The sequence below is a fragment of the Eublepharis macularius genome, chromosome 13 (assembly GCF_028583425.1).
Source record: "Eublepharis macularius isolate TG4126 chromosome 13, MPM_Emac_v1.0, whole genome shotgun sequence".
Taxonomy (NCBI): Eukaryota; Metazoa; Chordata; class Lepidosauria; order Squamata; family Eublepharidae; genus Eublepharis; species Eublepharis macularius.
In genome coordinates, this window is record NC_072802.1 from 21,233,388 (window position 1) to 21,259,095 (window position 25,708).

Here is a 25,708-nt window from a genome sequence, read left to right on the forward strand (position 1 = left end):
GTGCTGGGGGCGGGGCCTCCAGTCATGTGATCTTTTTCAGAGGTACTGGCTCTCAGATCTGGGGAGATCCCGCTGAAAAAAAGCCCTGCCTTAGAGCCCAACAAGATTTTCAGAGTGTAAGCTTTCAAGAGTCGGAGCTCCCTTCTTCAGACACGAGTAGGAATGGAGATGCCTGAGCCTTTATATCCCAGCCAAAGATGGGTGGGGTACAAAGGTGGCTGGAATACAAAAGCTCAGGCATCTCCATTCCTACTCATGTCTGAAAAAGGGAACGCTGACTCTCGAAAGCTTGCACTCTAAAAATCTTGTTGGTCTCTTAAGGTGCCACAGGACTCAAAGCCTGATGTTCTACTGCAGACCAACATGGTAACCCACCTAAACTATTGTCAAGGAAAAGAGAAAGTGCTTGCCCCACGCAGCTGTTTCCTGTCTGTGAAAGTGCTCTGAGTAGAAAATAGGGACAGACAAAGGCTCTCCTTCTGCATCCACACACATGGGAGCCTTTTTCCCTTCCCCCAAACCAGTTTGAAGGTGAGCGCAGTTACACGTTAAAGTCGAGTTGACTAGAGGTTTCCCCCAATCACACTTGAGTGTAGTAGACATGTAACCAGATCCTGGATCTCCTGCAATGAGCAGCAGGATGGGCTTGATGGCCTACAAAATCCCATCCAGCTCTAGGAGACTGTGATCTCTTGGCGAGGAAATGAATGAGTCTCGTCTCCCATGCAAATGCATATCAGTGTATGCACATGGACATTATGGTGCCATACGCCACATAGCCTTCCATTTCATGTGCTATGGCTGCTGGAGTATGGTCTGAATTGTTGTTGATAACAGTTATAGGCAGTGATATTGTTTGTTTTTGTTGCATCTTTGAGCAAAATAACTATTACGCTGCTGGGTTTTTACTTTGTGGAGGACAAGGCTATGTCAGAACACAGAGATAGCACACAGCAGGCGGCAAAGAGCCTTCAAAAATGTGTGACAGAGAACTTCCTGAACTATGAGAGTAGAGAAAATCAAAGTATGTCCCTTTTTTCATCTGTGTAATGTTTTTTTTTTGGGGGGGGGGGAATCTCATATATTTGAAATGTTTCTGTGCCGCCTTCCCATCCAAATAGGGTCTGCAAGGCAATCATCAAAACATTCAAACATTTTACCATTAAAAAATTTAAAACATTAAGACAGTATTTAAAACAAAGCATGTATAAAACATTTAAACAATTCAATAAAGCAATAACACTTATTCGGGGTATGTCAGAAAAAACAAAATCGTTTTCATGTATTGGCAGAAGACAATAGAGGGGAGGGATGGATCTCTCTTGGGAGGAAGTTCTGAAGTTTGGGGGGCACAACTGAGAAGTTCTTTTCTTGGGTTGCCACCCATCTAACTTGAGATGGCAGGGACACCCAGAGCAGGGCTTCGAAAGATGACCAGAGTGAATGAGTAGATACATATTGGAGAAAGTGGTCCTTCAGGTATGCTGGCCCCCAAACATGGCTTTAAAGGTCAATACCAGCACCTTGAATTGAGCCCCAAAGCAAATTGGGGAGCCAGTGTCTGTGGAACAAGACTGCAATGAGATAGTCTGTACAACTCACCCCAGTCAACATTCTGGCTGCAGCATTCCTTCTCGACTATAGTTTCTGAACAATCTTCAAGGGCAGCCCACCATAGAGTGCATTGCAATAATCTAATCTAGATGTTACCAGAGCATACACCATAGTGGCAAGATCTTTCTCTTCCCGGAAGGGGTGCAGTTGGCTCACAAACCAGAGCTGGTAAAAGGCACCCCTAGCCACTCCTGTCCTGCCACCTCTTTATACAACAAGAGGCCCAGGTCCAGCAGCCCCCCCCCAAGCTATGAACCCACTACTTTAGGGGGAATGCAACCTCATCCAGAACAGGAAATATCCCAATTCCTGGGCCAAAACTTCCCCCCACCAGTAGCACCTCGATTTTGTCAGGACTAAGTTTCCCTTATCCATCCACAAACTGCCTCCAGGTGCCTTTTCACCGTTTCCACAGTCTTGCTGGGATCTGCTGGATGCACAAGTTAGAGCTGAATGTCAACTGCATATGAGTGGCAACTCAGTTAAATCTCCAGATGACCTTTCCTGACAGCTTTACATAGATGTTGAAAAACATGGAAGACAAGACCCTTGGGGGACCCTGTAGGCCAGAGACCAAGGGATGGAGCAGCCGTCCCCCAGCACCATTCCCTGAAACTGGCCTTCAAGGTAGGATTGAAACCACCACAGGACAGTGCCTCCCAGTCCCATCACCAGAAGGTGGTCCAGAAGGATACCGTGATGGTACCTGTTGAGAGGCCCAGGAAAATTAGCAGGGTTGCACTTCACCGTCTGGCTCCCAGTGCAGGTCTTCCACCAGAGCAAGCATTTTTGTCCCATGACCAGGCCTGAATTCAGTTAGGAATGTATCGGAACTATTTGTTCATGCAGCTGGTGAGCCTCTGCTCATTCAATCATTTTGCTCAGGAATGGTACATTTGAGACTGGATGGTAGTTATTCAACTCGACTGCGTCAAGAGTAGGATGTTTTTTAAAGAGTGGATGCACCACTGCCCACTTCAAGAGCAATCCCCTCTTCTTTCAGGGAGGCATGTAACCTCGATACAACAGGAATTACACTGGCTATTGATCTGCTCCTGAGCCCAATTCAGGGTGTTGGTGTTGTCCTTTAAAGCCCTACATGGCTTGGGACTGGCGTATCTTCTCCCATATATTCCTGTGCAGGAGTTAAGATCACAGGGAGAGGTTGTCTTGGCTGTCCCATTGACTGAAGAAGCTTTTCTGGTGGGTATACAAGAGAGGTCCTTTTTGGTAGCAGCCCCACGATTATGGAACAAGCTCTCCAGGGAAGTGCTCCTGGCTTCTCCTCTTTTGATCTTTAGGAGGCAGCTGAAGACAGTTTTATTTAGAACAGCATTACTTTTTTACTTCTTTGTAGTTTTAAATTCTGATTTTCAATCAAGGTTGCTTTGTGTATTTGTATGGTTGTTGTAGCTGACTTGAGTACTGTAAGGTAGGAAGGTGACTAATGAATGTTTTAAACAAATGAACGAATAAAACCAGCCTTAACAACCCAGCTCAGCATAAAAACGTAGACCATAAAAACATATCACTGACAGCAAAAAATAACTGTTTCCAGACTGAAAATCAACCCCTTAATTAAAAATCTAGGTGAACAGAAACATTTTGGCTTAGCACCTGAAAGAAAGCAATTTAGGCACCAAGCAAGCCTCAAGGGGACAGGCATTCCATAAGTGAGGTGCCCTGTCTTTTATCACCCACCTCACCTGTGAAGGTGGGGGCACAAAGAGCAGAGCTTGAAAGCCATATCTGTGGGCTGGGCAATTTGGGAGTAGCTGGTCCTTCAGCCATCTGATGCTATTCCTTAGGACTAATTCACTCTTGTTCCCTAACTTGGAACCCATTGAGATTTTGTGTGTGTAATGAAATATTCTAGGAGGATTCTGCCTCTGCCTCCCTTCAGGCTGTTCCAGGCTTCTAATTATCATCTCTAGGGGCCATGTCCACTCTAAAGGTTTCTGACCTGATGTAGAAGCCTCCAGTAAGTTAGTTCCTGTCTCCATCCTGGATAATGGCTCTTGTAGAATTCTTTCTCATAATTAACTCAAATCTTACTACTGTGGTAGGCAGCTGGCCCACAGATTTCCACCAGTTGGCCCACCATGTTTTTCTGGTGTGCGTAAAAAGGCATTGAGCTCTAACCAGTTTCCTTGGTAACGTGGCAGTTTTAGGGATACATTTTTCGCCTTGGAGGTCGCAGGTTTTAGCCTCTAAGTTGAAAGCAGAACTCCTGAAAGTGGTTGAGATCTTGCCTTGTTGACCTTTTCCAGTTCTGCTTGGGCATGTTCCATAGAAGTGGAAACAAACCCTCCCCCATTACATACCTCAGTTTGATCATTTGGGTATCTGGTTGCTACTGTTTGTTTAGGCAAAGGTGCTTGCATTGATGTCTTTGTGCCAGATGGTCTTATCCCATGATACCCCATATAAAATATAATATATAAGCATATGTATCAATAATTCAGGCTTCACAGCATAAATCAGTCACATGGCCTGTTCCAGCAGATGGGGAATGCCCTTCGATTTTCATACTAATAACCTAATTCATAAAACATTATTTTGCTTATTTCCATATAATTTTCATGCACTTTAGGAAGAGAAAGTGCCACACCGACTCTTTTGCTTGCATAATTATCCTGCCACATCTATACAGGCATAAAACATGAAGAAAGAAAATGGAATTCTTTTACTCTAAGAGATTACTGCCATGTTTGTACTGGAAGCTATGGTACAGGATTTGGCTACCTTTTCTTTAATGAAAGCTACTTTTTAGTAATAAAACATTTTATTTGCTATTTCTCCCTCCCCGCGATTTTGTATCTTTGAGTAACAGTGCACGCAGCCCCTGCTAGAGCTGGTTAAGTGTTTTCCCCATGTTCATTTGAGGAAATGCTCTCCGCTGTCATTCTCTTTCACTTTCACCTTGGCCACTCTCAACATGGAAAAGAGAAGAAGCTAACACTGGGCCAAGCTACAAGTGACAAATGACACTTGAATGGCAAGACTTCTATGAAAGATACCCCCTGGTCATTTTCTGGGAATGCACTCTGGGTATATTTAAGCACAACCAGGGCTCATTTTGAGGAGGAACCTGCAGGAACGCAGTTCCGGCAGTTCCCCAAAGAGGTCACATGACAGGTGGCCCCGCCTACGTGATCAAGTGGAGCTCAAGTGGAGCACAAGTGAACAGGGAGGAATACACGTGAGTCTGTTCACTTGCCGTTCAAGTGTCATTCGTCACTTGTAGCTTGGCCTGCAGTTTCCAGTTCCCTTCATACAAAGAGCAATGACAAGCCAGTTAATTGAATCTTCTTTGAGTCTTGCAAGAGTGTTCACTTTTGGAAGCTTTTTCTGGGTCTTCTAAGGGATGCACAGGCAGCCAGTGAGAGCTACTGGTAGTTCATATGCTACCTATTGGAGACCCCTGCTGTAAAAATCCCTCAAGTTTTCAGAGCCCAAGGGTGAATTTTCATAGGACAGAGAAAGACTTCTAGGAAAGATACCCCTTGGTCATTTTCTGCAAATGCACTCTGGGTATATTTATGTACAACCGGGGCTCATTTTGAGGGGGAATGCACAGGAACGCAGTTCCGACAGTTCCCCAAAGAGGTCACATGACAGGTGGCCCCGCCCACCTGACTCTCAGCCATTTTGGGCCCATTTCAGCCTAGATTGGGGCTGAAACGGCCCGGATCAGGCTTCTGACGGGTGGTGGATCACTCTCCCGCTCAGCAGCTGCACGATCCTGACCATTTTGGGTCCCTTTTCGGCCATTTTCAGCCCATTTTTGCCATTTTGGGCCCAATTTCGGCCCTGAATGGCCAGGATTGATTCCAAAACAGCCAGGACAGGTGATGTCAGGGGGTGTGGCATATGCGAATCAGTTATGCCAATGACACACTTCCTGTGATACCAAGGGGCATGGCATGTGCTAATGAGTGTCTTCAGCTCTTTTTCTACGAAATGACCCCTGTGTACAACCATACTTTGGGGGAATCTTCTGTCTTAATGTTGCACTCTTCTGACAGCACAAATGATCCCAGATGTCCTTGGTTTGGCCTACTTTCTCTTCTCTATACTATTCTCTCCTCATATGTGTTGCAGACAGTGAAGATATTTGAGTTCGAAGCAAACTGCAACTCCTAGTTGACGACCAAATTGGCCAGTGTGACAAACTGAGTTTCTTCTTTGCCTACAAACCAGGATTTGAAGTCAGGAGTTGTGGTTTAAGAGGTTTGTGGGCAAGAGAACAGACAGCATGTTGCCGTTTTGTCTGACACAACTCACTGCAGTTTGTTCCAGGCTGGGAAGTTTTCAAGCTGTGTGTCATGTGCAAGAGGAGGTGGGAGAGGGAAAGGAGTGTGCAAGCCCACAGACTTTTGGCTTGTTCATCTCATGAACAAACTGAAGATTGTTCAGGATATACTAATGCAGTTTGTCTACCTTCTCCTGTGCCACTTTTCTACTTGAGCAGCACTGATAGTACTGGAAGGTTGATAAAGGAAACAGGGATTAGCTTTTCCGCACTAGCTTACCGCTGCCGTTCAGCTTCTTAACAGCATTTTCCCTCTCCTTTACACTCAAGGGTATCATTTGCCACTCATTGCTCTCCTATTTTTTTCTCCTCAAATTTCTCCTGTCTGAAAAAAATGGGGAAAACTCCAGGAAAAGCCAGGCGAGCAATGACAGACAAACCACACCGTGGGTAAGGGCGGGGCAAAAAGGGATGCAGTGAAGAGGCTGAGCGGCAGCAGAACTCCATTATGGAGAATCCCTGAGTGTGTTGAGGGAAACTGCAACCTTTCACATGGGATAGAGCCTTCAGGAATTACACAGGAGGGAATAACAGAATTTTTCTCTGTGTTTTATATCTCTGTGTTTTATATTCTCCTGTTGTGTTGCTACATGGTGGGGAGGGACCCTACAAGGACTTGTAAGAGGTACTTCACTTTTCCCTGTATCCCCTTACTGTATTATTTCCTCTTTTCCTCTCTCTGGCAGCCTCCATATGTTCACTTTTCCCTACGTCCTTCTAACCCACTAAACAACTTACCTTCTACCTATTCCTCCCTCTTCATCTGTATTTAGTAAATTACTTCATTCATATATTGTCTTTCTCCACAATGGGGGCCCAAAGGAGCTTGCCTCATTCTCCATGCCCCCATATTATCTTCACAACAACCCTGAAAGGTAAGTTAGGCTGCGAGTGTGTGACGGGATCAAAGTCGCCCAGTGAGCTTCCACAGTAAAGTAGTGATTTGAACCTGGGTCTCCCAGATCCTACTTTGAAACTCTAACCACTACTTGCTTGAGGGCGGGCGGGGGGGGGGGCTGCTGTTGAATAGTAGCAAGCAGCCAGACCTGGGTGAGTCATGCAAGTCATGTGGTATCATGTTGCCCAGTGGTAACTTCTGGTTCTGGCCCGGATGTTCTTTCTCAAAGGCCAAAACAGCTTTGAAAATGGCCCTGCCCCTCCCCCTGCCTCTTACCAACAGAAACCAAGTTTGGAATACTGGCTGAATTGTTAGGGTTGCCTAGCCATAGCCACTGAGGGCATCTGGTTAAAGCTACAGGTACTCCTTTTATCATTTTGGGGTTTTTTAACCCCACAATGTATTCAATCTCAGATTTTGCTGCAAACCTGGGGCATTTTTCAGGTGTGTAGGAAGTTCTGTCTTGTCTGTTCATGGGTCCAGTCTCTAGATTTAAGTATCCATAGATCAGGGCCACTTGACTATTAGTATATAGGATGGTGATGATATTAACTAAAGTGTGCTTTGAGTGGTGTGACACAGTAATAGGACTCAAGTTTAAAGTTATATGATGAACATCTTCTTTCAATCCTGTCCGTGTGTATCTGTGATTGCATGGATAGCCTCATTTGGAGAGAACATCAAAAGTCTAAATTTGAGGTCCTCTATGAATGTGAAGCCCAGGCCAAATGGCCCTCCTAGCCTCCCCTGTGATAGGTCCTGAGCACACCTCCTCTATAATCAGTATTTGGTGGGTATTTCACTAATTGAAAATTAATACTTCTCAGGAAGTGATTATATTGATTTGGGTGTGTGAGGGTCCATTCTTTTCCTTTTAATGAAAATGGCTTATGAGAATGAAAGCTTTTAAAATGTGTTTGTGGGATCTCAGCTCTCCCTTTCCCCAATATTTATAGGACCCAGGGGCAGATCTCTTCTGTTCTCTCCCCCACCCGCCGCCCCCATTCTATATTGCATGTATAGCCTCATTTCAAGGTAAAAGATGCATGAATATGATTTCTTTTATGGAATTTCTTCTTTTCCATAGATCATTTTAAAAATATACTTTGCCCATTTCTAGAAAGAGTCAAGAGTGCCATCTGAATTTAAGACAATGGCCCTGAATAATGTAGCACCCCCACACACTCTTTGTAGATATCATTAAATGAACAGAAAGAGGGAAAATAGCCTTCAAGTTTCTCTGTAAAGGTACCTTATCTTCAAATTGCGCTTCAAGTGTTATTTAGATTCTTTATGCATTTCAAGCTGCTAATCTTCAGCCTCAGATCTATTTCCATGCCCAACAACCAACAGTGCTGCCATTCTATGCAGAGTTACTCCAGTCTAAGCCCACTGAACGGACTACGCACTGAAGTGTTCTTCAGACTCAGAGCCAAGCTACAAGTGATGCCTGACACAGGTTGGACACTTGTTAGCTTCCCTCAAGTTTTGATGGGAAATGTAGGCGTCCCGGTTTTACAGCTTGGCTCTCCATTTCATTTAAGTTTACAGAACCCCCCCTCCCCCCCCCACACACAGCGGAGGGGAAAGGGGCGCCCAGTGAGAGCCCGACGTCTGCACTCCCCTCCCGACCGCATGTTCTCCCTCCCATAAACTGCCACTCTGTAAACTTCAATTAAATGAAGAGCCAAGCTGCAAGACCAGAACGCCTACGTTTCCCATTAAAACTTGAGGGAAGCTGTATGCGCAAAAATGGAAAGTGCAAGAAGTACCAACTGTAGAGGATTGGATTTACAAATTGCTGTACATGGCAGAAATGGATAGAATGACAAGAAAACTTAAAGACCTGGATCCAGAACAATATATGGCAGACTGGGTGAAATTGAAACAATTTTTGGGAAAAAAAATGGGATGTGAAAGGAGAACTGTGGCAGTTTGAGAATTTTTAAATTAAGACATTACAAACAGAAGAGAGAAGTGATTTTACCACTAAGAAATGTGTATCTATTTTAATCTAAGCTAGGACTATAGTACAGTATAAGAGGAGTTGAATTTATAACTGACTTTTGAAAAATAAGATAGTGATATTAAAAGTAATACAGCATATATATAGTTTATATAAGGGAATATAGAATTGTTTGGAGTAAACTGTGATTAAGTTAGGTTTATAGTTGAGCTTGAAGAATATGTTGCCAATAATTGAAAATATCATTAGTATTACCAATATAGTATGTACAGAGTAAATATAAGGCTTAGAGTAACTAACTTTATATAGGGATGGTTAAGAAATGTTTAACATAAAATTGATTAAGAAATAAAGGGGGGTAAAGGGTTGGAAAGCTGTTGGAAGTCAAGAAGGAGGGGGGAAAGGGTGGGGATTAGATTAGGTTAAATAAGATAGGATTAAAATGTTATTATGTATATGATGACTCACCAATAAATTTCTTTAAAAAAAAAAAAACATGAGGGAAGCTGTCAAGTGTCCAACCTGTGTCAGGCGTCACTTGTAGCTTGGCTCTAAGACAAGGGGCCGTGTCAGACGCAAGGGCTGGAAACAAAAGAGACAGGAATGAATGTGGTCATACAAATGAATACACCTTCATCGTTCCATCATTTGGTGGCTATCTCATTACAAGAAGTGGTGAGATTGACATTTTTTTATGAATTCTCAAGGAAGGGGAAAAAATAAAATTCATGATGAATGATGTATAAAATTAATACACACACACACACGGTGCTCTCTTACAGAGAGTTTTTTCCTAAAAGGCACATTGTCCATTTCTAGAAAGAACTGGGAAACCTTTCCAGCTTTAAGGCAAAAGCCATCAATAAAGCAAGCTTAGTCCCCTCTGTTATTTATTTATTTATTGTGAAAGTTGGAAGCAGTTTACAATTGACACATTTAACTTCCAACTGAGCTGGAGAAGCAGGATAATTTTAATAAACATAAACTGGAATAAAGACTTACTAAACTGACCAGTGAGAGCCCCGTGGCGCAGAGTGGTAAGCTGCAGTACTGCAGCCCAACCTCTGCTCACGACTTGAGTTCGATCCTGGCAGAAGCCGGGTTTAGATAACCGGCTCAAGGTTGACTCAGCTTTCCATCCTTCCGAGGTCGATAAAATGAGTACCCAGTTTCCTGGAGGTAAAGTGTAGATAACTGGGGAAGGCAATAGCAAACCACCCTGTAAAAAGTCTGCCAAGAAAACGTCATGATGTGACGTCCCCCCCATGGGTCAGTAATGACTCGGTGCTTGCACAGGAGACTACCTTTACCTTACCTTTAAACTGACCAGCAAACAGCTGCAAACGAGAACAGCATTATCATTATTCATGTTGCCGCCAACATTATTCAATGCAAAGTCTTGTGAACTACAACAGTCTTTACCTAAATATGTTCACTTCACTTTTCTCTTACTCTGGAGACTCTAAGCAGCTTACTAAATTAGGTGCATATTTTGGTAACTTCCCGCGAACTGGATTGTGCACTTGTGTATATATATATATATATTCAAAGATTCATATATTCAAATTTATTATACAGTCAAAAGACCAGCATAGAGAGAATACTACAAAATTACAAAGTTAAAATTATTAGTAAAAATAGCACAAAATTAAAATAGTTAATTAAAACAGTAATATAAAAGGGTAATATTTACATAAACTCCGATAATGTGCACTTGTAAAATCCCCGTTCATTTTAGGGGGATTGGCACCAAAAGAGTTCACAGGAAATTTTGCCCATGGGCTGCTTATTTTCAAATTGTTCATTGCAGCAGATTTACTGCCATCTTTAAGTCTGTTCACGTTAACATACACTGTCGAACAAACTTTACTTTCAGTAAGTTTCCCTTAACACTCTTGCTTTATTGATTCCTCCAATAACAATTATTAAAACTGTAGGAAATGATTGCTTAATTAAGTTCAGCATCGGTGATGGGATAATGTTATATTCCTTATTTAGTGGAGCTGTTTCTAAATTGTTCCTAAGCTATTAATGTAAATGTATGGATATCAACCTTTTGAGGAGGTGAGGTTTAGCACACAACATTGAGCCATGTAAAAAAAAAGGGGGGGATCTTTTTAAACCTTTCTATCTTGCTTTTATAATTCTGGGACATCTCTTCAACTAGATAATTTGTTAACAAATAAGCAAATAAGTAACAGGGAAAAATACTCCAATCTCAATGGTTTTTGCTTGTACATTTTTTATTCTGCTTTTGTTCCCAAAGGGGACCCAAAGTGGCTTATTTAGTGACACACTAAATATCCTGGTCTGGTATGGAAGCTACTGGGGTGGTCTATTAAGGCCACAGGCTTCAAGCCACAGACTGAGGGCCAAGCTACACATGACGAATGACACTTGAACAGCAAGTGTATTTCTCCCTGTTCACTTGCCCTCCACTCAATCCACTTGCCGTTCAAGTGTCATTCGTCATGTGTAGCTTGGCCCTGAGAATCAAGGACCAAGAGCCTTTGGCTTTTGCCCTTTGGCTCATGCCTCTGTCCGTGCTAGGGTTGCCAGCCTCCAGGTAGTAATAAGCCCAAAAGAGAGAGTCACGTAAAGCAAATGGTATCAGAAAAAACATGACCAACTAACTAAGAAGGTATAATAAATAATACAGTCAATATAAATCTACAAACAGTGAATTTATAGAAAATATGTAAAGCAATCAAACAAAACAATCAAAAAGCTCTTAAAGGGAGCCTCGGCAAAACCAGACCACCCCATTGCAACGTAGCTCCAACAGGTAGCAACGCGCAAAACCGAGGGGGGGGAGGCAACCCCAGAGTCAAAAAAACTAAGCTGTGACCATAGCCAAACGCTTATTAATAAAGTAAATATACATCAAGTAAATATAACATCAAAAGAATTCTACCAAGTAAACAATATAGAATTGACCAAGGGTAACCATAAGACAGTATCAATGAAATCAAATGAGATTAATGAATACAAAGAACAACATTCAAAGAAAAACCACCAACTTGTGCAACAAGAAATCCATGTAAAAGTAATAAAGCCAAGTCATGGTCTATAATAGTAAACTCAATGAATGAGCTGCTGAAATAAAAAATGTAACCGCAACGGATTAGCTAGCAATTGACCATCCTGTATCGGATTCTCCTTCCAAGCAGTTACAACTGTAAGACATAAAAATTACAATAAATACAAATTTCAAAAGTTTGCACACAATCCCGTAATTTCCAATGACAAAATACTCACACAGCAGAAAACAGTTCTAAACTCATTCAAAACAGGTACATAGTAACAGATTTATATTGACTGTATTATTTATTATACCTTCTTAGTTAGTTGGTCACGTTTTTTCTGAAGCCTCCAGGTAGTGGCTGGAGATCTCCTGGAATTACAACTGGTCTCCAGGCCACGGAGATCAGTTCACCTGGAGAAAATGGCTAATTTGGGTGGGTGGTCTCTATGGAATTATGCCATGCCAAGGTCCTTTCCCTCCCCAAATCCCACTTTCTCCAGATTTCTCCAGGTTTCACCCCCCAGATCTCCAGGAATTTCCCAACTTGGAGCTGGCAACCCTAGTCCATGCCCAGGGTTTAGCAACCTACATCTCCAACCAGAGGGAAGCGAAATCTCAGCCTAAACCCCTCAACCAGCAGGCAGCCATCTTCCCATTCCCTCATCCTTCTACTCGAGCATATTGAGAAGAGGGTGAAATACTTACATTGCTTGCAAGGGATTGGCAGATTGATTGTGTTTTCATGTTTACACTCAATAAGGTTCTATTTTGGGGAGTTGGCTGGTTTAATCTGTTATATTGATGAAAAAGAAGGGTGTAGCACTCATCCCCCAGATCCTGCCTATCTTCCAGGGCTCTGAACCAGTCCTTGTGACGCAAATCCAAATAATGGTCGGCCAGTCAGAGCCCACCGAACTCCACTGGGTAGAAGGAGGTGATCCAGCCTAAGCTTAAGAGCAGGAACAGAGAAACATTTCCCTCAAACATGGAACTGTAGCTCTGGATAAGGGTAGATCCAGAGGAGTTAGCCGTGTTAGTCTGTAGCAGCAAAATCAAAAAGAGTCCAGTAGCACCTTTAAGACTAAAGGTGCTACTGGACTCTTTTTGATCTGGATAAGAGTGTCAGCTTAGTCAGGATTTTTATGTGAATTTTAATTAGGATTTGGGGTCAGGTTAGGGAAGAAAACTTGTTTTAGCCAGGTATACAAGCGGTCTGTTAAGGACCCATCCAATCTCACTTGCATGTGTACAGGTTCCATGAACAGGGCCTCTGTAAATTAAAGGAGCTGCCTAGAACATGAATCATGCCAGTTGAGGAAATCGATTTCCCTGAATCTTGAATGCCCCGTCTCTGTCCCATAGCCTGGCCTAAAACCAGACTGAAAAAGCTCCAAGGCTCCAAGAAGGCTGGAGTTGGTCATCTACTGCTCTCTCAACTGCTTTGCCCAGAAAGGGCAGATTGGAGACTGGGTGATAATTGGCTACATCAAGGATGGTTTTTTAAAGTAGTGTGGGCGGATGACAGCCCCTTTGAGAGACTGAGAGAAGGTGCCTTCCGTTAGTGACTGATTTATGATGGACATTAAGGACTCCTTTATGCGGTCTTTCAAGAGTTTAGAAGCCAGGATAGGCAAGGATCCAAATTACAAGTAGTGGCCACAGATGCTAGAATTCAGTCAGTATCCATCACTGTTTCAGGGTTAAAATGATTCAGAAATGGACCAAATGGTGTGTTAAGAACCCTTGTGACACCTCAAAGATAAACAGATTTATATTGGCCTGAGCCTTTGCAGACCGAAGCCCGTTTTGTCAAATGCCCAAACGCCTACATGCTGCGTGTATGATGATCGCTTTCCAGCACATGGGTTATTCTGCTCACGGCCCTTCATATTGAAACCTGTTGGCTTCTGCAAGTCATGGAGTAGGTGAGTGTAAATTTGACAACAGAAATGGTTGTTCCCTCCACTTCTGCTGAGATTTGTTGACCGTGATATGCAGAATCAGGTTGATCCGAGGGGGACGGACTTCTAAACACATCCCTGACGGTGTGGGCAACCCAAGACACCTGTTTGGGACACCTGGGAAAGTGTGTGATTCCCTTTAAAGACCTGGTTGCCAATTCAGATTTGCTAACTTGACAATTCAGTCTTCACACTCACCTTCTTGAACTATGGTTTGGTGTTCTGGTTGAATCAAGACACTCTTAGCTGCTGTGGCTATTCCCGAGATATAATTTACAGAAAATCCTAACGAGCTCCATTTTTTACAAAAGAACCATCTTATTCAAAGGCAATTCTTTGGAAGCTTTTTGTTTTTCCCACCTAAACTTTTTGTCTGCGGTTCATGTTAAAGTTTTACAAAAGCTATTAAAAAGAGAGAAAGGGAGGGAAAAAAACTTCAAATGGAAGCCCAGTTCATTTCGGCCATGATATCACTCTAGAATTGAAGCATTATAGAAAAGCTAAACAATGCCAAATGGATTTGGCCGAGATCAAAAGCCAAATCTATTTGTTCGCTTTCATCTTCAGTGTTCCATTTCCTAGGAGTCTGACCTTAGTCAAACATCTATTAAAGTTAGCTTTTTGATCTCTCCCCCCACCCTTAAAAAAAAAAAGATGGGGGGAAAAGCCAATCTTGAAAAATTTTCTTCCAAAGACAATCACGCTATTGTGTTTTTAATGTTTCACCAGCATCTAAGTAAATAGGATTCTCTGGTGTGTGTGACAGAACACTGGTTAAATAGGACAATCATTTTTGAGTCCCAGACAAGAATCAAAAAGAAGCATTCTTCAGAGGCTGTTAACTGGAACAAGAAATCCCCCTTAGGTCACTGGAAACCTGTTTGCTGGTCAATCTATTGCCTGTTTGGGGCCTTTAATTTTAAAAAAATGCTTTGTAATTTGATAACAGGTAGTTGCTTTCTTGTAATATGCCTTCCTCTTCATCAGTTAGAGCTAACTGGTGCTTAATCAAAATGTTCAATTTCTACTTAATTATGAGATCTTTGATTGGGTCTCAATGTCACCATGGAACCAGCTACGACCAACCCTTTGTTCCTCCCCAATATAATTTTGGGATGGTTTTGGAGGATTTCTTTAAACATTTTGATTATTATCATTTCTTAGCAGTTGGCTGGCACTCTCTCAGCTGGAACACTGTCCTGTAAGAGCTATATGGTGCCACCTCTCCCTTCCTTCCAATCCTCCTTCAAAACTCCAGTATTTAATTAATGCAATCAACTGATAGAAACTATTTGATTATTAAATAGGTGCTCCTGATCAATCAAGTAGTAAATTTTGAAAACAAAAATGTTATTTTGTTGCAAGATTTTGCAAAAGAAAAAAAAAAACCTTGGTTGGCAGGCACCTTTTTAGAAGAGGCATTGTATACTTTTTGAAAGAGGCATTCCATAATGAGAAGATGTTTGCTGTCATGTCTGCGTACTGTTTGAGATCAAGAATGCTTTACTTCAGAAAGACTGTTACATTTTTGTTCAAGGGCAGGCATATTTCATTGATTAGGCTACGTTAAAAATGTTATGAACCACCTGAGATTATCCTTAGACAGGTGGGAGATCTACTGAAAAGCTACTTTTCCCACGAAGCCTTTGTCTTAAGGCCTTCGTCCATATCTGGCTGTAAGGAAGCTTAGAGAGGGCTGTTGTTCAGTGGTAGAGCACGTCATGTTTGCATGCAGAAGGCTCAGTCTCCAGCTTCTTCAAGTAAAAAGGATCTTGAGTAGCAGTTACTGGGGAGGTTGTTTCACCATCTGAGATCATGGCAGGTTACTGCTAGTCAGAATATGTATTATTCTGTTATGTTTCTCCAGACATCGCCACGTATTTGATAGCCCTATATAAGTAAATCAATTAATCACATGCTAGAAAAATGCTTCTGTGCATGGCGCCCTTTAAAAGAGTTGTGCAAAGAGTATGATAGATGCCTTTGTTTCTCTTGCTTTGATAGATCCAGCTTTTTTTCTTCTGTTCCCCCTTCTTAGTACAATCCCTTTCCCACATGGCTTTGGTCCATGCAGAGCTCATTATCCCCAGAATGGCCTTTTTGGTGGCCAAAGAGGACCTTTTCCTCCTTTTTTCACTGGCAGAAGATCTGATTAGATCCAACCCTAGTGATGTTATTTATGAAAACCAAACTGTGTTTTAAAACTTCCTTTGCTATTGTTGAGTTTTTCATTTAATCAGCTTTGTTCTCATTAGGGCTCTACCCCAGAAATTGCCTTCTTTTTTTAAACCTACAAAACTTTTATTCAGATGGATTATACTATCTTCCAAGGAACCTCCCTCCAACTTAAGTGGCTCATTCTCCAGTGGAGTTGGAGAAAGGCTGGATGACGGCTTCCAACTTTGCTCCGTGGAATGGTAGGCTAGGGGAAGAATCCATCCCATTGTTCCTATTTAAAACTTGATTATTTCAGATTGGAAAAAAAATCAACTGCAATCTCTGGTATGAAACTGTAAAGGGAGCTAGCATGGTTTTTCTACCACTGGGAGAGTCCCACAGTAATTTACAATGTTTACAGCCCTTTGAAACAGGGTATTGCCAGAAATAATCCTTAATAGAGTTAATCATTGCTGTATTAATTTGTAAGAATGAGTGGGCTGAGATTGCTTTATGGTAGAGTGGCAAAATTAAACTGTCGCCTGCAAACACCCTACATACCATTCAGAAATTCTTTGCTGTCTTTGGATGAAATTCAGAATCCATCAGTGTTCCTGTATTCTGATTTGAAATTCGCCTCTTAAAAATATGGGACTGGGCTGTGGTTGCATGATAGAATATAGCCTAATGTTATACAATTGTTCCGATGAATTACTTGCTGTATGTAGCATCCTAAATCGAGTCTGTAAAATACAAGAGGGATTTATTCTTATTTGGCACACAGGAAATCCTAGCTACAAATTTTGGCTGTATTTATTATAACAGCTCAAGTTCAGTTTCTGATATCTATATAACATGAAGGTATAACTTGGTATATCTTTCTTTGGGGTCAATGAAGGCTTGAGTAAATCAGTATTTGTTGTGTATTTTCCAGATTGTACTGTTCTCAGTAGAATATGTATTTGTCCGGTAAGAGGTTGGATCTTTCCATAAGGAAGGGCTGCTTGATTTAAAAATAGAAGTTTCAGCTAACAGGCCTAGTTCACACAAACATTGGATGAAGTTCAGACTTACTCCTAGAGTATCCCACTTCAAACTGCAGCAGTGGGGGATTGTGTAACTGAACATTCGTCCACATACAGATGTTGGAGAGCTTAGTCTTTTCCTTGATATGCTAGAATTGCATGTACAAGGGACTTGTTTTAATGGAGAATTCCAATAAACCCCTGTAATTTATTTTTATCTCTGGATAAAAGGCAGTCTTTCTGCCTTCCTTTGACCCTTGTAGGTGAAGGGTGGTTGTCAACCGCAGCTGTCTGCCAGAGCTGATGAGAAATGTAGGGCTCAGACGGCTGTGATGCTGGGAGTTCTATGAAAGGAGCTCCTTGCATTTGTATCTCTAAAGCTCAGATACGCAGGGGCCCCATTCAGCCTAAGGAGAGAGGAGGGTTCAACTTCCCCATGCCATTTTCCCAATGTGGAATGTACAGGTATCGGTCAGTACCTGTACTGTTCCCCAACAGGACAAATAGCTGCTCCCCGAGGCCATTTCAGGTCAGAAAAGGGCACCAGGAGGGAGGGTTTAATTAATTAAATAAAATGCTTCTGTGCCAACTATCCTTGCGAAAAGTGGACTCGAGGCAGTTTACATGAAACAGCCTACATGAAACACGGACTGGAACTTCACACTAAAAATGATGGGTGCCACAATAGTCCTTGCACAAGTGGAAATGCTGAAATCATTCCTTGCCATCTGCTTGTGCTAAGTAAATGCATTTGTATCCCTAACAAGAATGGAAGTCTCAGCATGAGGTATTTTTTCTAACGTCAGAAGCACATTAAATAAATTCCTGTGAAACATGTGTTGTACATTTCCTTGCTCCGTTTGCACGTTACTATTTTGTTAAAAATGAGATTGAACTGCTGTGTGTTGCTGCGGCTTTTGCACAACCGCTTGTACAAGTAGAACCGCTCTAAGTACGGTTTCCTTTACACTTCTGCATTGCTGGATCTAAACCAATAATCATAACAATTTACTCCCCTTCTCATACTTTATCAAACCGACAAAACTAGCAGCAGACAAATCAATTAAAATGAATTAAGTTCTGCACAAAACTGATACATCCTGCAAAAATAGGAAAAAGTGCAGTTCAAACCACTAACTGCATCATGTTCTAGAGCAACTGAATGCTCTATTGAGCCTTAAAACAGAGTTCCCTACCCTCACACCGCAGTTCGGATCCAAAGACCCCTGTACCTCTTTTTTTTTTTTAATACATAGAAATAAATGCAAACTCTTCCTCTCCAAAGCGGTTGATCACAATGTTGGGGCTCCATTATATATACTTGCAATGTATACTAAGCCCCAATGTCTGAAAATGAAATGAAAACAGTGCACAATATTACAACATTTAACAATATTGAATAGGGCTGGTCTAACTCAAAGAATGAGCCCCGTGGCGCAGAGTGGTAAGCTGCAGTCCTGCAGTCCAAGCTCTGCTCACGACCTGAGTTCGATCCCGGCGGAAGCCAGGTTCACGTAGCCGGCTCAAGGTTGACTCAGCCTTCCATCCTTCCGAGGTCGGTAAAATGAGTCCCCAGTTTCCTGGGGGTAAAGAGTAGATGACTGGGGAAGGCAATGGCAAACCACCCCATAACAAAAGTCTGCCAAGAAAACATCATGATGCGACGTCCTCCCATGGGTCAGTAATGACTCGGTGCTTGCACAGGAGACTACCTTTACCTAACTCAAAGAATATATTCAAAATCCTGACGAATGTTGAACATTCTGCTGATCTTCTTGACAATCAGTCTCTCTGCCCTCATTCTCATTTTTTACATTCTTCTTTGTGATCCTGAGCACCAAAAGGGATCAGGCAGTCAACTGTACCGAATATGATAAAGGTCACTAGAGTGAAGCTCGCTAAAAGTATTAAGTATTACAAACTTGACAAATCACTCTCGTAGCCTGAACTCTAAAAAGAACAGAAAAATGTCATGAAATCAATCAACCATCATAAGCAGCCCTCTGTGAAGAATGGAAGGAAAGCTACAGTCCTGGCCTGCTTTATTTTGTTTCTTAGCTTAGATTTTATAGTTTCCCTTCTATCATCCATCCTAGTTTTTTTTCAGAATATGAGCCCTACAGAATTTAGTTTTTGCACTTCTCAGCTTTTCAGGGTGAGTTAACCCTCCTAATCAACAACAAAAAGCTCATCCCAAATTAATCAGAAAGAAGATTTAAAAACCTCATTGGCTCTTGTAAAAACTACAGACAGCCAACACCATCGTAGAAGAGGAATTCCCCTTCTCTCATACGCCGGAGGAAATTCTTCCAAGAACACAGTTGCTGTGTGGCACATAAAGGCAGCATCTTGAAATAAATATAAGCTTCAGAACTGTTGCTTTTCCTCATATGAAAACTTAATTGATGAATCAATTGAAAATTTCTTTAGTGGCATGATATATGTTACATGCTGTGACCCATTCAAGTAGTGTTGCGCAAACATTTTTATCACGTTCCAGTTGCATTTCAAAGCAGAGGGTGATTACTCTGGGAACAGGGGCTAGTTAGGAGGAATAGCCATGACTCGGTGATAGAGCATCAGCTTTGTCTGCAGAAGGCCCCTAGCATCTCCAGCAAAAAGGATCAGGTAGTAGGTGATGTGAAAGACCTCTGCTAGAGTCTCTGGGGAGCTGTTGGTAGTTCCAGTAGACAATACTGAACTTGAGAGACCATTGAATGAAAATGAAACCTTGCCCTCAAGTCACAGCTGACTTATGGTGACCCCCGGTGGGGTTTTCCTGACAAGAGACTAACAGAGGTGGTTTGCCATTGCCTGCCTCTGCAACTCTGGTCTTCATTGGCAATCTCCCATCCAATTTCTAACCAAGGCTGACCCTGCTTAGCTTCTGAGATCCGACAAGATCAGGCTCTCCTGGTCTATCCAGGTCAGGGCTGATAGACCATTAGGGATGTGCAAAATGGATCCTAGATTTGGGGTGGAAAGCTGGATTTTTACTGATCAGACTAAATCTGGTTTTCCCGAACCAAATCAGAGAATCCAGGATCCGATCTGGGAACCCGGATCCAGATCCGGATAAATCTGGGAAACATAGCTTCAGCCTCTGGCTGGCTTCTTCTTGGACTTCTCCCACATTTTTTCAAGAAGGGGAGAGGAGAAGGGAGGACGAGTAAAGCAGGGAGAGAAGAGTGAATAATGAATGCATGAATGAATTTATTGTATATGGCCATAGGCCTTCATAATCCAAAACCATTAAAAAGCAAAAAAAATACAAGAATACAGATATAATTACATACATATAAATAAAATTACTATAAAATGCATTTTACCTAAAATGTAAAAGTTAACAACATTAAAAGGGAAGAGTGAGTAGCCAATCTGTGCAGGAGTTCTCCTTGTCTGCTTGGCTTCTGGGAGTGACCCTGGTTCAGTCTGGTTTGGTTTGGATAGAATTCTCTGTTTTGACACGATTCTCTGGTTTGATGTTAGTCCCCTTGATTCATTTGGGTTCTCGGCAGATTCCATCCATTACCTGGCTTCAGCAGTTTGGTTCTGTTGGGCTTCCTGTTGCATTTGGGAGTGCACCTTTGGCCACTGGCAGCCTTGCCCTGTTGTGTTTCTGCCTGAAAGCCTGCTTGGAAATGTTTTCCCCACAGGAAACAATGGAGAGTTGCTGGGGGCGCCGTCTTCCGGAGCCCATAGAATTGGACCTCGGAGTCCAATCTTCCTGAAACTTGGGTGGTCTTTAGAGGACAGTTAGGAATAGGTTCCAGGCAAATTTGGTGCATTTTTCTGGAAAAATGACCCCCTCCCCAGCCCTCCAGATAATAATGGCCTCATTAATCCAGCATTCTCTGAACTGTCTTAAACAGATCAGAGAATCTTCCCTAGATTTTAGGAATCTCGGATTTTTTTGAGATCCCTGAAACCTGGATCCAGATTTCTTTGAGGCGGGGCCGGGGGGGGGGCTGACGTAGTAAAAGGCAGTTTCATGTGATCACATGTGGTGCTGAAACAATACTCCAGGCTAACTGCTTCCTGGCAGTAGGCTCACATCCAGCCCCCACCTGTGCTCTCTCCAGGGTCCTGAATCACCTCACCTGGTGTCCTAGGCTCTGCTCCTTCATACCAGGTCTTTGCATATCAGTACAGAATCCACTACTTGTTGTCTATGAAGGGTCTGTCACTGAGCAGTGACTTTTCAGTAGGTCTCCATAGTAAGTAGGAGAAAGTGCTTTACATTGCTATATATTTTAATTTCTTAATCTTCTATTACATTGCATCCCACTTTTCCACCAAGAGGGTGTACATAAGTGATCTGTTTTATCCTCATGACAACCCTATGAGGTCAAGCTGAGGAAGATAGAGAGGGGGAAGAACGATGTTATAATTATGAGTCCCCATTGGGGAGGAAAGCAGGGTATAAATATCCAAATAAATGAAATAAAATAAGGAGTATTTAACTTCACATGTGACAGAGCTGAGCATAGATGCAGGCTGCAGAAGATATTGATGTATCCAGACTGAAATAAAATTATGGGGGTGGGGGAGATTTAAAATTCTAGCTGTCAGAATCTTCCAAGACTCGGATTTTTTGGAACTGTCTCCCCACTTTTCTAGTTTCAATATGGTATCACACATGAATATTTTACACTGCCAGATGTTCCATTGTTCGTGTTTTTAGAGCATCACGCTTGACCCATGGCAGTTGTGAATGCAAATAACACACACGGCTGATCCATACACAGGAATCGATGCATTCAGATTTGAAACAATACCAGAGCGAAACCATTTTTGGCGTCTTCTCCCCTCCCCCTTCGCCTTTTGAATGTTATTCATTGCAAATTGTTGACTGTTAATTTAATTAAATGTTTTGTTTTAATATGAGAGACTGTACAGCAGTGCTCTGGCTTGCCATTCAACTTTAATTAATTGCATACCTCCAGATTTGATTGCTCATAGCTCCTCTTTTCGTTAATTTACTCATTCGCAGTTTTGACAGAAAAGCTTTCCGATTAATGCAGAGGGATGGGTACCATCAAACCAGTTTCCAAACTTTTTAAAAAGGCTTTGGTCAGAGAACAATGCTTAGCCGTTCTCATTCCAGTCCACTGGGCCAGCTGAGAGAACATTAATGCCTCTCCCATCACAGCCCTCCTACGTCCTTCGCTTTGACTCCCGGCTTTGTACAGTGCTAAAATGATTCCTTCTAGGCGTTGCTGCTGATCACTTTATGGCCTATTGCGAAGGACTGTTTTCAGGAAATACTCATGAAAAATGGCCTACCATGTGAGATATTACATTGAGAGCCAATCTGGTGTAGTGGTTAAGAGTGGCAGGGCTCTAATCTGGAGACCCGGGTTTGATTCCCCTCTTCTCTGCTTAAAGCCAGCTAGGTGACCTTGGGTCAGTCACAGCTTCTTCGAGCTCTCTCAGCCCCACCCACGTCACGGGGTGATTGTTGTGAGGGTAATAATAACACACTTTGTAAATCACTCTGAACGTGCATTAACTTGTCCTGAAGGGCGGTATATAAATCAAATGTTACTATCGAATGTTATTAAATTTAATACGAGTTTTCAGAGACCTATTTTTGACCCAAGATTTCCTCATGGAACTTTTCGGGTGAAAGGTCCGGGGCTCAGTGGTAGAGCATATGATTCGCATGAATCAGGCCTCAGATTCAGTCTTTAGCGTTTCCTTTTAAAGGTTGTTGTGAGTGTTACAAAAGACCATTCTGTGCCTTGAGATCCTGGCAAGTCACTGCCAGTTAGAGTCAGCACTGCTCAGTTAGACTGCCTCGCGGTCTGACCCTGTATAAGCATCCTTTGAAGACCAGTAGTCCTTAGATAAACATTTCCCCATTGTTGTAAATATACCAGGGAAAAGTACAAATGTAAATGCCAATCATGTGGTATTTGCAGTATTCATTAATGACTTGCAAGGTTATTAATGCCCTCCAGTCATAGCTGCCTTATGGCAATCCCTTGCAGGGTTTTCATGACAAGAGACTAACAGAGGTGGTTTGCCATTGCCTGCCTTTGCAACCCTGGTCTTTGTTGGAGGTCTCCCATCCAATTACTAACCAAGGCCGACCCTGCTTAGCTTCTGAGATTTGACAAGATCAGGCTCACCTGGGCTATCCAGGTCAAGGTTATAAATGCTTGGCCTATGAGAAAATATGACTTGCATGTGTGTCACAGAGAGATTTCACAGGACGTTCAGGCATTCCATGCTGAATGGCCGGGTAGAATATTCAAGAGATAAGGAACAGAGATGTAGCATTATGGGTGTGTATTTTCCTACTTACTGACAGAGACAGACTTACTATCTGCTCTTTATCCTTGGGGGGGGGGTGAAGAATGTCCCTTCCTGTGCTAGCAAATAAGGGGGGTAGTATTTCTAGGAATGTTTTGGCATGTAGGATTGAAGTTGCTATGGCTTTGTCATGGCAATGGAATTATAAAAACCAGTTTAAGTGCTTATTGTGAATATAATTGCAGGACTATGATATGGTGATATATTAGAGGGTTGATTTGATTTGTTTCCATTACTCTGTAGTCATTGAGAGGCAGCGGGGAGAAAGGTAGCCACGAGTGGATGCATTAGAGATTAGCATAACCCTGTTGTATTGGTAACACAGGAGTATAAAAAAGTGTACAAATCTCATGCTTGTGTTGTTAGTGTTGTTATTAGCCCAACTCCCCTTAGCCAGTTCCGTTCTCCCGTCCATTGCCTTTCCCTCCTTTAGTAAAAGAGATGCAAAGCATCAGTGCCATTTAGTGAAAGAGATACAAACAACAGTGTCTCTGAGTACATACAGAGTAGTATGCAGGGCTTTTTTTTCTGGGAAAAGAGGTGGTGGAACTCAGTGGGTTGCCCTCGGAGAAAATGGTCACATGGCTGTTGGCCCCGCCTCCTGATCTCCAGACAGAGGGGAGTTGAGATTGCTCAGTGGTGCAGAAGGCAATCTAAACTCCCCTCTGTCTGGAGATCAGGGGGCGGGGCCACTGGCCATGTGACCATTTTCAACATAGTTCCTCCAGCTAAATCAGCATTTTTGTTTGTGGTTGAAGGGGGGGGGGTCCCGTCTTGCACTCATCCCCTTCTCTCGCTTTGCCCCTGTTCTGTTCCTGAAAGTTTGATGTTCCTCAGGAACAAAACTTGAGAGGGCTCAGTGGGGTGCAGAAAGAGGTCGTGCTCTGCAAAGTCCATGGATGGTGTGATGCATGCCAGGACGTTTCCCAAATATATATCCAGGGCAATCTGTCTCCTGCCCACCTGGTATAAAGAGGGGTTTCTTTCCAAGGCAGATAGTTTGATAATAACATTTGATTTATATACTGCCCTTCAGGACAACTTAATGCCCACTCAGAGCGGTTTACAAAGTATGTTATTATCCTCACAACAATCACCCTGTGAGGTGGGTGGGGCTGAGAGAACTCCGAGAAGCTGTGACTGACCCAAGATCACCTAGCTGGCTTCAAATGGAGGAGTGGGGAAGCAAACTGCCTCTCCAGATAAGAGTCCTGCTGCTCTTAACCACTACCCCAGACTGGCTCGATCCTCGTGCAAGCTTCGTTTCCAGCAGTTCTGGGCTTGGGGGAGGGAATGCTTTCAGAAGCATTCTAACAACCCGGTCTGGATTTTTTGTAACTTTCAGAACATTTCTGTTTGGTTCCAGATTCCTACAATCCAAATCCTATTGCATTGTCCGTTGGATGTCCCATCCTGTTGATTGTATTGACTTATTTATTTTTATTTTATTTATTTATTGCATGTTTAGCCCGCCCTCCCTGCAAGCAGGCTCAGGGCGGGCCACAATCATGAATAAGATACAATAAATAAGACCAATAAAATAACATCTCATGGATATCCACATTCCAAATGGGACACCCTTCCCCCTTTCCCTGCCCACTATACACAAGGGAAGAAAAGGGTAAGAGGTGTGGGTTGGTGAACCTCTAACTCTTCAAGCATGGGGAGGCAGATGGACCATATGCTCCCCCCACCACTGACAGGCAGATGGACAGTATGCTCCCCCCCCCCACTTACTCTGTATAGTCCTTCTGGAGTCCCAGTGATAAAGGCAGACTATAAATAATGCAAATAAATAAATAATAAAATACTTAACAGGACATCTCCTGCAACATAACTAAATGCTATCGTGGTGCTTCATGTCTGATCGTGCACCTTCCTTTTCATCCTTCTGTCAACTGTCCTTGAATAACAGGGGAACCTGGGGGGCTCAGCCCTCCACATTTTGCAGTAGCCCTCCCCCAGCTATTTATTACTCACATTTCTATCCCATCTCTCTTCCAACAAGGAACTCAAAACAGCTTCCCAGGAGATCTCCCAGCCAGGCAACAGCCAGATCCAAATGGTCTTAGTTTCTGCAGGGCCTTCCAGCCGTACTTTGGGCCTCTGACTTGGGCCATGATTATGATCCCCACCCACCCCAATTCAAGCTCTGTGCACAAAAGGCAGGATGCTTCAAACAATTTTGAAGCGGTGTTAATTTTTGCACCCCTCTCTCTTTCATGGCTAGGTCTAACAGCGGCTGCCATGGCTGAAGCGATGAAGTTGCAGAAGATGAAGCTGATGGCCATGAACAGCCTCCATGGAAGCGGGAGCCAGAATGGGACCGAATCCGAGAATGAAGAGCTGAATTCCAACGCAGGTAAATGGAGTTTCTGCAGTAGGTGGGGGATGCTCTGCTTGTACCATTCACTCATGCAAAGGAAAAA

The 25,708-nt window shown here is 42.7% G+C and overlaps 1 protein-coding gene across 2 annotated transcripts in view; it reads left to right on the forward strand.

The window, feature by feature from the left end:
* The window catches only part of DACH2 (dachshund family transcription factor 2), a 433,444-nt gene that overhangs the window by 251,442 nt on the left and 156,294 nt on the right, over positions 1 to 25,708 (forward strand). For both annotated transcript variants that reach the window (XM_054996424.1, XM_054996425.1), the window contains one exon: positions 25,510 to 25,641. In XM_054996424.1, the coding sequence (XP_054852399.1) occupies positions 25,510 to 25,641 (132 nt within the window). The remainder of the gene's footprint in view (positions 1 to 25,509; positions 25,642 to 25,708) is intronic.